At 30.5% G+C, this 12,510-nt stretch overlaps 1 protein-coding gene across 1 annotated transcript; it reads right to left on the reverse strand.

The window, feature by feature from the left end:
• Window positions 1-8,383: 8,383 nt before the first annotated feature.
• Window positions 8,384-12,187, reverse strand: LOC7469058 (ATP-citrate synthase alpha chain protein 2). Its single transcript, XM_002312650.4, has 12 exons — window positions 11,960-12,187; window positions 11,717-11,840; window positions 11,152-11,490; window positions 10,973-11,053; window positions 10,730-10,781; window positions 10,513-10,627; window positions 10,152-10,233; window positions 9,778-9,873; window positions 9,572-9,673; window positions 9,281-9,397; window positions 8,796-8,912; window positions 8,384-8,680 (listed from the first exon to the last, which is right to left on the reverse strand). The coding sequence occupies exons 2-12, from the start codon at window positions 11,813-11,815 to the stop codon at window positions 8,609-8,611; spliced, it is 1,272 nt and encodes a 423-aa protein (XP_002312686.1). The 5' UTR covers window positions 11,816-11,840; window positions 11,960-12,187; the 3' UTR covers window positions 8,384-8,608.
• Between the last annotated feature and the right edge of the window lie 323 nt (window positions 12,188-12,510).

Raw genomic sequence — 12,510 nt, forward strand, 5'->3', positions numbered from 1 at the left:
GGGATTGATCAGAGAACAAGAGGATGTCTGGTTCCCGAAAAAGCGAAGTGTTTAGCAGGAAAGTAATCGGGCGGTCACGTGCTTGGATTGCCCTGCTGCCCTGCCCTTTGTTGGCTTTTTTTGCCTTTCAAAAATAATTTTTAATAATCATATTTATGTTAAAAGTTCATGCGGCAGGTGGGCCCACCTCTCAAAAAGACACCCCCATACTCGAACTTGATGTTCATGTTCTAACAGAAGGCATCTCCTTTAATCGAATGTTTTTTTTTCTTTTTTTCTTTTTTAACAGCTTTTCTTCGAGAATTACCAATAATATAGTGAATTTTTGTTTTCTTTTATCATAATAGAAATATTATATTCGTTTTTTTATAATAAAATTAACTATTTTCTCTAATCCAAATTTAAATAAGTTATACTCGTCTAAACTAGTACGCTTACAATAAACAATTTTCTTTCTAAAATTCAAGCATAATGTGTAACAAAAAAACTTTTAATTGCTTGAAAATAATCATATACTTGAATCATTTTTTTTTTATGTATAGATATTTAGTGCAACAAATAAGCATAATATGGAGATTAGAGAGGAACAAAACTAGCAAATGAAAGCATGCTTACTAGCAAAGTTGTTATTTGGGATTTGTGCATGATTGTTTTTATATTTGAAAAAAAAAATATTATTTTAATTAAAATATATTCTAAAATACAATTACTGCTGTAATATCAAACCGCATCTTTTAAAAGAGAGAGCATCTTTTAAAAAAGAGAAGCAATAGCTAAAAGGAGAACCCCGAGCCCGAGAGTATTTTTGTCGCATTGGGAAAAACTCAATATTCTCTATTCCATCATTATTTTATGCACTGATACTGATCTCCACTCAAATAAATAAATGGTAGGGAATTCCAAGAACTATACTCGAGGCTCTTCAGATACGTTTTGTTATTGCATCCGTGTCTTTTAAAAAAATTTATTTTTTTTCTTTAAATTTTAAATTTTTTTTTCAAACTAATACTTTTATATATATTTTTAAATAAAAAAATATTTTAAAAAACAACATTAACCCAAGAAAATATTTGGATGGCTTGGGAAAAGGAACCTTGGCCATTATTATATATTCATTATTGCTTGTTGTGGTTATGGAATTTTTCAAAACTATTTTATTCCATAAAATTAAAAAGTTATGCTCCCCTAGTTATTTTAATATTATTATATTAAAATAATTTTAAAAAATAAAAAAATAAATTTAAATAAAAATAAAATATTTATAAAAAAACACTATTTAAGACACAATTTCGAACTCCTCTATCCAAATTGTCAAGTCGGGACTGATTCGCTAGTCCAACATGCATCCTATCTGAATGACATTTTTTTGTCCCTGGAATAATCTGGGGCTTGCCTTTTCAGGCCTAAAGGATAAGGAGGATATAGCACACTGTGACATGAATTACATCTAACTAAATCTTCCAAATGGGGAAAAAGAAAAAAAAAAGTTTACTTGAGAGAAAAATGCATCAGGTAATTAACAATATTGAAAAGCACGATTCACTTTTACCTTTTGCATTTTAAAATTACATTTTATTCAAAAAAAAATCAAATTAATATTTTTTTAATAATTTAAATGTGCCAGTTTAAAAATTATAAAAAAATATTTTAAAAAAATATCTCATATCAAATTACCAAAAATACAAGATTATGGCAGTGTACACATTGCATTTGGGAAGTGTTTTTTTTAAAATTAATATATATTTTAATTATTTTAATATGCTGATATCAAAAATAATTTTTAAAAAATAAAAAATATTATTTTAATATATTTTAAAATAAAAAAAATTTAAAAAAAAATACTTTATATTTACTATTTCAGGAGGAGCAAACAAATAGTTGAAAAGAACTTTTTGGCGGTGGGAATTTTTGACGGTGAGATAATTTCCCATGGGCCAGTGATTGATGACACGGGCTGTTTTGATGGGCTTGTGGGTCCTTTCCAGGTCATAATAGCCATGGTGGACCAACCTCCCTGACCGACAAACTGTACCTTCGTGATTTGTTTTCTTTCCTGTGCCAGTCTCCTAACCAACCCAAGGACAGGATTACGTTGTCGCTAGTGATGGTTACTCTTGTTCGCGCCATAGTTAAAGGAACATGTACAAATTCGGTCCCGAGGTCACGGATTTACCTGATGTTCAACATCGGTGAATTCAAATCCATCCAAAACTTGGTTTCTAAAAATAACATGATGTGGTTTTATAAAATAATTTAAAAAAAAACATTGATATTTACTTGACAGATCTCGTCAAAGTTTAAACAAGTCATCTAAACCAACAGATTTTAATTAAATTAATTTTTAAATTAATTAAAAATAACATTCAATTAGAATTGAACACTAAATTAGTGAATTATAGTCAACAATTTATTTATAGTCAAAAATTAAAAAATATGACGCAAATAAAGCTATGGATTTGAGTTTAACACAAGTCTAAACCCTTGGACCAAATAAAAACACAACCAACGTTGTAAAAATCTACAGTTTTTATCCAATCAAAGTCTCTTAAAAAGATGAAAATATAGGTTTAAATACATTTCTCATCCTTAAATAACTAGAAAACAATCAATCATAAAACACAATAAAGGTAAAATCCTAAATTAATAAGAAAAAAATATAAAATATAATCCAAAACTTCGAACGCAATTTTGAGTGTCTTCAGAGTGGGATTTGATGAATTTGAGCAGCGAATAGGCTTGGAGTGCAGGAAAAAAGTCAGCACAAGTTTAATTTTCTATCAAGAATCCAACTATAAATTTGAATATGATTTTGAATTTGTTGAAGATTATGTTTTGGATTTAATTGATGAGTTGATTGAAATGTTTTGGATTAATTGTTACGGATAATGATTTAATTAGTTTAATTTTAGATGATTTTGTTAGGAATAATGATTTTGAGATTAATTAGTTTAATTGATGTGTTGGGTGTAAAGATATTGAGAAATTGTGAAAAACCCTTGCTGGAAATTTGGACAGTATGGTATTGAGGTTAAAAATGCTAAAATTTCAGTTTGATCTTTAAATTTAACAAAATTATAATTTTAACCCTTATAAATTTAGAAATTTGAACAGTATGGTAATTTTAGTTCTTCATATTGGTTTGACTAATAATTGAGATTTATTGGTGAATAATTATCAAGTTTTATGATTTGTTTCATTTTGAATTAAATTTAGGGAAATCATTTGATTTTTTGGTTTTTGAGAAAAAAAAATCAGTTTGGTTCATAAATATATAGGGCTATGATTTAGACACTGAATTAAGTGTATTAAATAGATTGTACATTCTTTTCGAGTTGTTTTTTAGTATGTCTTCTTTTGTATTCGGATAATTTTGATATTCTACATGCAAGACATCAATAGGATTGCTTTCAATATCTGCTTCCGTGTTAGTTGTACCTTTTGAGTCAGGTAAGTGGATAATTTTTATATGCTAGAAGATTAGTATAAATACTTAAATTGTTAATATGAAATTAATGGTGCTTCTTAGTAATTCTTATATTGTTATTTATTCATTGCTTATGATTAAACATGATCACATATTATAACTGAATCTTTGATATAAACCATTATGTACTTCTGAATTGATAACTACTCATTTGATTAATGTCATGAGTTGAGCATTGAAATATGAATTTGTCTGTATGACTATGTTATGAACATATGGTATGCCAATCAGAATACTCATGCTAACAAGTTAGTGTTAGTTTTTATGTATATCGTATCTTAACCCTATTTGATCGGAGGAATCACCAACCTATGGTGATTGATCATCCTATAATGCAGAGCATTATGCTTATTGCATTTTAATTTTCTAACGAGCCTTACTTTATGGTATTCTTATTATAGTCTATTTGAGAAACTTTCCCGTGAGAACTTAAAGCCATATTTGTGTGTGTGTGTGTGTGTGTGTGTTCCTTATTATTGTATTACCTCATGTATGTATATTAAATGTTATCTACTTACTGAGTTGTTGAACTCACCATCTCATTATTTATCTTTTTTAAGCTTATAGCTTTTAGCAGGTCATTTTTGTTGGATCTTCAGAACCTACTCTTTTGATTGTAATTAATAGTTTTTTTTTTTTATGTTTAGTTAGTGTTCCACAATCACGATATTTGAATTAACTCTTATATTAAGATAATTTATATTAAGGAGCTAATTATGTTATCATGTTTTGTGGAACTCTATTTTTGTTTATAAAATGAAAAAGTTTGCATGTAAGTTTGAGTTTGTATAGGTATGGAACCCTAAAAGGGGACCTTACATATGTGTCGGTCATGGGTCCGGGAATCGGGTCGTGATATTTGTTCTTTAACCCATTTTGTTCAGGTTTACAAAAATAAAACAAAACTTATTAGTTATTTATTTTTTGAAAATAAACTTTTTTTTATTTTATTTAAGTAGATTTTGATTATTGTTTCAGGATAGAAAAGACAAAAACAATAGAGATAAATTAAACATGTTTCACTATATTTCATGTTTTGAAATTATAAAAATTATCTAAAAAATTGTTTTATAGATATATTTATTTTAAGTTTTCCTTTTTTTTTCAATTAAATATATTTTTGTCTCTTGTATCTATTCTCTTACTATAAAAAAAAAACTAAATAAATACAATCTTATAGTTTTACATACTCTAAATAGGTATACAAAAAAGGTATATACCATATTAATAACCTGTTTGGCAACACGATGTGGCTGTGCTTTTGGAAAACTCATATTTTTTTGCTTCAAATTATTTTTTTAATGTTTTTAGATTATTTTGATGTGTTGATATTAAAAATAAATTTTAAAAAATAAAAAATATTATTTTAATGTATTTTAAAGTGAAAAATATTTTGAAAAATAGTTGCTACTACAATATTAAACGGACTCTAATTAAACTACTAGTTTTATTTCTAGTCAACTATCCTTCCAATAAAATATTCCTTATAATATGGGATAAATTGAGTAATTAGCAGAAAAAATAAAAATAAATGGTGAAATAACACATGATGAATTTTTTTTGGTGAAATAGCATAATTTGAGGATGTCGCGGTTTAAACGAGCAACATTTGACTAAATGTCATGGTTGTAAACAATGACATCAATTATAATTTTACCGCGGTTCTGAATCGCGACATCAATTAGCAGACCGTTTTGAGAAACGACTAGACATTTCAGAAAATGGTCATACAGTAGCCAAAACGGATTGACCATTTTAGCTATTGTCTAGTTTTGTAAATTTTTGGTATTTTAAGACTGAAAAAAAATATAAAATAATAGTTTTTGTTATTCTAAAATTTAATTTACTTTATGATTATTAGAGAGTTAAGAAATTTATAATTTTTATAAAATTTGGACAAAGTTTACCCTGTTATGAACTATACCTAAAATTTTGTTCCGCTTTAAAAAACCTTGCAAAAAAACATAATAACCATAATCAAAAAATTCTAATTAAACTCAATAAATTTTGACATTTCATAATCACAAAGTAGCTCCAGGAATGGGAAAAAATATATGTACATTTTAAATAAATAAAAAATAATGAAATAATACAATATTCAAGTAATCCTAAAATATATAAATATAACTTATCTATCTATCTATCTATCTATCTACGTCCACGTTATCTACTGGATGATTTGAGGTCATCAATATCATGATTGGATCCAACTCCTGCACTTACTTCAATGGCCTTGTCCTTTGCAACATGGCCATCCAATTCGATGGGCATGTTGCTCGTACTGCATGTATCCAGGTGGAGGAACCTGGATGAGATTCAGAGTAATGATCCAAAGTGTAATACTCATGTACCAAATCATATACTTCTTATTTGTAATTACATGATGCAAATATTCCATTCCTCTGTGCATCCCACTATGCAACATATGCTCCATATCGCCTTAATCAGTCGTAATCATTATTTTTACCCTGACAAGTTATGGCAAGCAATGCATCACTCTTGTCAATATCGATTGGAATGTGTTGTATGTAGTTGAACTATCACATTACCTGGTCTGAACAATGAAGCTCAACCATCTAAAAAAAATAAGTAGGACCACTGATGTCTATATGTTCATCCTGCTAGTGCAAAGAGGTGGAGCAACTGCCAATCTTTCCTCCAAGTAAGGTGTTCACATGACCTGTAGAATATTAGTTTTTTAAATATTAAACAACAATAATTCGGTAAAGTGTAATGATTTTTATTATACAAATAATTCAAAAAATACTCGAATAGAATATTATTTGTCTAGCTCGCTCCGATAAAATACCAATACATGTGTTGGATTATTTTCAAACACTCTATCAGCACACCACCTAACATTAAAAATATGTTAGTTTAATTATATTTTTTAAAGTTATAATTACACAATATAAATACATATAATTGTAAAATAACATTGTAATACCTGCAATCGAGTGGGAGATAAAATGTAACCCCTATTGTCTGGACAGTCATAGACGATAATCAAGGTATCTGGGTCTTCCCATATGAAGATGTTCCCACAAACATAACTGTTATTTAATGAAAACCTTTTGTTTATTTTGTGATGACAACAAAAATTTAAAGTAACAATAGTAATTGAACAAATGTGGAGTTCAACTATTGGACTCGATATTCAAATGAATGTGCAATGTGGCATTGTTCAACTATATTAACCAATTATTTTTACTATTAAATATTTGTCAAACCCCAAACTCAGACCCTTCTGGCATACATCTAAAGCTAAGTGTTTGATCATTAGAAATAATAAAACTAGACCTAGAAACATCTCCAAATTTAGGAACAAGAGGTATGATTTCATCATCATCAACATCATCATCATTATTCACCATCATATTCGGGTCTAACATATCATTATCCTTATTGTCAGTAGGCTCAAAATAGTCAAATCTATATTGATTAGCAAATGGATTGTCAAGTATAGTATCATCTATCCTTTATAGCAAATCATCTGAAAATAAAGTATTTTTAACTCTACTAACTGAATTTAAAGGACCCGCAGAAACATAGACACATAGATTTTGGTCAACAACTCACATACAATACCTTCATGTTCAAACCATTTTGGGTGAAAGAATCAATCGTCTCAAAATTGCCATTACACACAATCAGTACAGGATAATACTGATGTTTACCAATCTGACACCTCAAAGTTATTTCAACATTAATATCATCATAACTCCACCCAAGTTTATGACAAATGGTTTCTTTCATTTCTGTGTATGACATGCCTAAATTAACATTTAACAACAAATTGCTCTCCATAAAATTCACTTCAAAATTCACTTTGTAAATATAGTAAAAATTGTTTTTTTAAATATTTTTTATTTAAAAATATATTAAAATAATATTTTTTATTTTTTTTTAAAATATTTTTTTATATTAATACATAAAAAAACAATCTAAAAATCATACCATGTGCGTTCTTCCATGTGTTCTGCACACTCAAAAATTTGTTTATGTTCGTTATTTTATTAAACAGTGTTTGAGAACGCAGTTTAAACCGTATTTATTAAAAATTAAAAAAATATTAAAAATTAATTTTTAAATATTTTCATATTGTTTTGATTTTGATGTTAAAAATATATATATTTTTTAAAATACTATTTTAAAATATTTTAAAATAAAAAATATTTTAAATTATAATCACTATAACATTCTCAATACTCACAATTATAATAGCCTCATGCATAACTTCCCACTAGTTTAAGCACATTATCAACTTCATTAGCCCAATGCCATGGGCCAACGGAATACAATTGTAACTTGATGGGCATCGAATACAGTCCATTGATTATGGGTTTGATAATACCTTTTTAGACTCTATATATATATATATATATATTCTTTTTTAAAATAACAAAATTTGTTTTTTTATAAATAATTTATGATAAAAATAAATTAAAATAACTTAAAATTATAATTATGTTTTTATAAGTTAACTCAAATCAATTTTTTTAAGATTCAAGAAGTCAATAATTTGAGATGTTGATTTACTCGACCATTAGGAGATGGAAGTAGAGTTTTGATTGAAGATTTATGAACACAAATATAAAATAAATATGTTTATGAATAAAATTTTAATTGATTTTTTATTCTTTTAGAACAATAAGGATCAGCCATAATTTTTAAGGTAGGAGAGAGAAAAAGAAAAGAAAAGGCCGATCAACAAGAAACCTCCCAATAAACCGTCAACATGTGTTGTATTGAAAAAAAAAGAACGTGACTACACGTCCACCAAAACAACGAAAGAGAATTTTATGCAACTCGTTGGCATTTACAGAAACATAGTAAAGAGGTGCAGTCCATTGTTCAAGAGTTTATTCCAACGCTGCTATAAAAACAGAAGATCGGTAGTAAACAGAGAAATAAGCAGCTCTTTATTATGGAAACAGCATTCACCATCAGGTCAGAGATTACATGAAAATTTTCATTTTGGCAAAGCCTTATCTGGTCTGCTATAGCTACCTTTATATAGAGGGATTTAGTAGAAAGAAAATAGTGTTAAGATCTAATGAAAACTAGAAACTTGAAGCAAGAAACTGCCGGCAGAAAACAAATTGATTCCCAGAGTTGATTAACTTATGCAGCTGCAGTGATGCACTCGATTGCCTGTTTGCATATGCCAGTCATTGTTGCTTCCGGGCCATAGACCTATGAGATAACGTAGAAACAAGAATAAATGTCAGTTGATACTACTTGCGATGCTGCTCTACTTTTTTAAGTGCAATGAAGGAAAAGGTTAAGGAAATTTTCCACACTTCAGTACCTCAATTGGGATTCCAATTTCCTCTCCAAGTGCCCTCATTTTCGCAAGGCCCCTCTGGTAATTAGGACCTCCTCTCCTCACATATATATTCATCCTTGCTGCTTTCAGCTTCGATTCCTGATAAACAAAATACAATTCCCAATTATCACCAGTGCAATTAAAAAATGAGATTTTAAAGGGATTCATAGCAGTTCAGTCCAAACCCTGTTTAACATAAGATCCTAATGTTTAACACAAGTCTAGAAATTCATTATGTTCTTCATTGGTGTGAAAACTTTTCTCTTTGCAATAAAAGATTTGAGTTACAGACAGATTTTAGAGGCAAATGTCTCGACTTTGTAGAAGAAGAGTTAGAATTCCCATTGCAGCTGAAGTTTTGGATTTTTAAGTAGATGCAGGGAAATTTGGCATTGCATTTGTGTTGCCATTAAACTTGGGAATGAAAGAAGAATGAACATCAGAAAATGGTAGCCAAACTAACTCACCTTCTCCTTCAGGGCTCGAATTATGCCATTAAATGTAGCAGCAACATCAGTAAAATTAGCAATTCCTCCTCCAATTACAAGGGCTCTCTTGTGGCCATCAGGATCAGAAGTTGCACACTGTTGAGATGTAATGAAATTATTTGTGAAGCCAAGATGAAATACAGAACACAGATCTGAGGGTTTATGAGCTTCAGAAAATATTCTCCTAATCTTTTTCTAAGATTGGTTAGCATTAACTTTTCAAAAAATTAAAAGGATGACAGCAAAAGAGTGGATAGAAAAAGTCCTTACATCAATTACAACTCTGGCATACTGCAACACCTCATCTTCATTGGGGGCTCCACTATATTCTGCATAGTTCCCAAGTTCGGAAGCATAGCCAAGATCTCCGACCTGATCAGCAACAATTAATTGATATAAGAAGCAATTGCATAAAAAAAAAAACAACATTGACAGGATTTCTAGCAATCCTGCAACCCAAACATCTATAGCCATACCGTATCAGCATAGATGACACTTGCACCTCCTCCAGCCACCATAGTCCAAATTCGCCCCTCTGGATTCAATACCGTGAATTTCAAAGATGCACTTGTCTGAAAGAATATTAAAGGAAAAGAACCATAAACATCATAAGATTCTAAATGGAAATCTTAAACACCACCAAAAAGCCTTCCTGGATCTCTGAGGCCAAGGAATAACCAAAATCTTGACAATGAAATATGTTCGTGAATCCTAACTATTTCAGTCTATGCACAACTGAGGATCCAGGAGCAATGAGAGAGAGAAAAGAAATTAAGGCACAGTATTAAGTGGATGAAAACAGATTTCAAGCACAGTATAGGTCAAGGCATCTATCAATCTAGAACATTACTTTTTCATCTAGGCCATGAACAAAGCTTTCTGTAGAGCTCATAACTCTTCCAAATGGCATTGGAAATTCAATGTTCCCCCACCTGCAAAAGAATGAAGCTGGGTAAGATGATGATGATGATGATGAAGATGGCAAGGCATGTGTTCAATAAATTAGAGCATCAAATCACTAGTACTAAAACACTTGGTTTTATACACTTTTATCTATGCTTTGTCTTGTGCCTGTATTTTCAACAATTTCAGGTTTTGAATGAAGTGGATTAATCAATTCACTCCAATTCCCAATACTTCCATAAAACACTATTAAGTCTTATTAATTTAAAAAAAAACAATTAAGGGTTCAGTTAAGCAAATGAAAGTACTTTTTGAAGTTTTTAAATGCCGCAGTGTCGTCCAGCTCGCCTCTCATATCCAAAGGATAGGGCTTTCCATCAACCAAGGTGAAAGGATTCATCTCTAGGAAAGTGAAGTCAAGATCTAACAATAAAAGATTAAGAAGTCAAAATAAAACTCTAATAGCCAAAGAAAGATATATTAGAATTAAATATGACATGCATTCATCAAAGATCATTGACATACCTTGAAAAAGAGCAAAAGCCGATTGAATGAACTCCTCAATCTCTCCTTTTATCTGGATGGAAGAAAAAAAATCTGAGTCAATGATTCCATATCCAGAATAAAAGCCTAAACCAAATATGCACAAATGACAAATACAAAAATAAACAGAAAGAAAATACGATTGTCTATTTCAATAGCATCCTTTCTACACTGCAGTAGGAAAAATCAGGGGAGAAAGACCACTTTCTCGACGTAAATGTTTACCTCCAAAGGAATGGTCGCAACAAGTGGAGCACAAACTTCAGAAGTAAACGTTGCCCCTGTTGGAACAAATATAGTTTTAACCTGTCCAACAACCACAATTCACATTGTAAGTTATGAAGCAGTAAAGTAAGAAACTCGAACAAGACAGTTGATCTAAAATTTCCATGTAACAACAGTACCTTATCCCAATTCTCTTCAATTTCAATCCCTCCGCATTCGGAAAAGCTGATGCTGCACCCAAGTCTCTCCGAGACAATGTTTAGATAGAACTCTTGGTCGTGGGGGATAAAGGGTTCAATGATGAATGTCGTTATAGGTCCTTTGCATCCGCCCATTTCGACCTCTTTGCCAAGACGTTGTTGGACAAAATCAGCAACTTGATCCAGATCCAGATTTAAAGCAACAAGGCCACTCTTCCCACGTTTCCCAAACAGCATGTCAGGTTTTACAACCAGTTTTGCTGATGACAGCCACGGTTCTTTCTCTGCTAACTCATTGAAATCAGTCGATTCCGTCACCTAAAATATAACAAAACAAAAAGGGAAAAAAATGTAACATTTGCAGCATATCTAATATGGGAATTTGTGTTTTTAAACGGATTTAATAATTTGTAGAAGCATTGTTGATCAAGCCATAAAAAACCCATCCATCCATGCATCGAATATCATCTTTTGTAACATCTTTCTAAGCAATTAATCGATTGATTTAAATAAGAGATTAAGGGGCCGAGTGTGAGAGACTTACTTGAGCAGATTTGATGGGCAAATCGCGTCCAGAAAGCCTCTTGAAATGCTCCTTCAACAATCTCTTGGAGTCGTACTCTCTGATCTTCTTGCGCGCCATTCAAAATCTCTTTTCTTTTCCTTACCTGAAAATAAAATAAATAAAATTAAATACAGATCTGCTAACATAAAATACTACCACCCCAATCACAAACACATAGCAAGTACTGATGATTAAGAAACAATAAACAAGATTCTTAGCTACCCTTCAAAGCGACTCAATGGGGTAGGAAGGAACTGGAGAGAAGACAGAAACAACAGTAGCCAAGGCTTTGAATCTCTGCCAAGTGCGCCTTTGGTAATAAGCACAAGCTGCTATTTATAGTTGCAAATCTCAGTTTCTTTTATTTCTATTCTAACAGTAACTCCAAGGTAAAACGAGGTTTCCGTTTTTCATTTTGTAGTTCAGAAATCAACGCTGTGAATATATTCCAAGGAAGGTTGCTGTTTCATTTTTACACACACACACACACATGCATATCATTTAGTTGTGAAAAACAGAAGATTTTTGTTAGTCTCGTAAGAGAAAAGGACAAATACAAAACTGAAAATATAAAATTAACTTATTTTTTAAATGAATTTCTATATTATTTCTTTAGCTTTTCGAATCAAATGTTTGAATGAATGAACGCCTGGCCACACGCGGCACCTACCATCTTGGACCAACGTTTCAACCCTTCAAGATTCAACTACCCTTATTTTTTTCTTGCAAGTTATTTGGTCCACTGCATATGCAGCCGATTATTTATTAATTTC

Source organism: Populus trichocarpa, chromosome 8 (assembly GCF_000002775.5).
Source record: "Populus trichocarpa isolate Nisqually-1 chromosome 8, P.trichocarpa_v4.1, whole genome shotgun sequence".
Classification (NCBI taxonomy): domain Eukaryota; kingdom Viridiplantae; phylum Streptophyta; class Magnoliopsida; order Malpighiales; family Salicaceae; genus Populus; species Populus trichocarpa.

Excerpts from the sequence above, each read along its gene's own strand:
- LOC7469058 (XM_002312650.4), bottom strand. The coding sequence starts at position 11,815 with ATGGCGCGCAAGAAGATCAGAGAGTACGACTCCAAGAGATTGTTGAAG. Across the intron at positions 11,054-11,151 it reads TTGAAGAGAATTGGGATAAG|GTTAAAACTATATTTGTTCC; the intron begins GTACTGTTGTTA and ends GTTGTTGGACAG. Across the intron at positions 9,674-9,777 it reads GTGTCATCTATGCTGATACG|GTCGGAGATCTTGGCTATGC; the intron begins GTATGGCTATAG and ends GTTGCTGATCAG.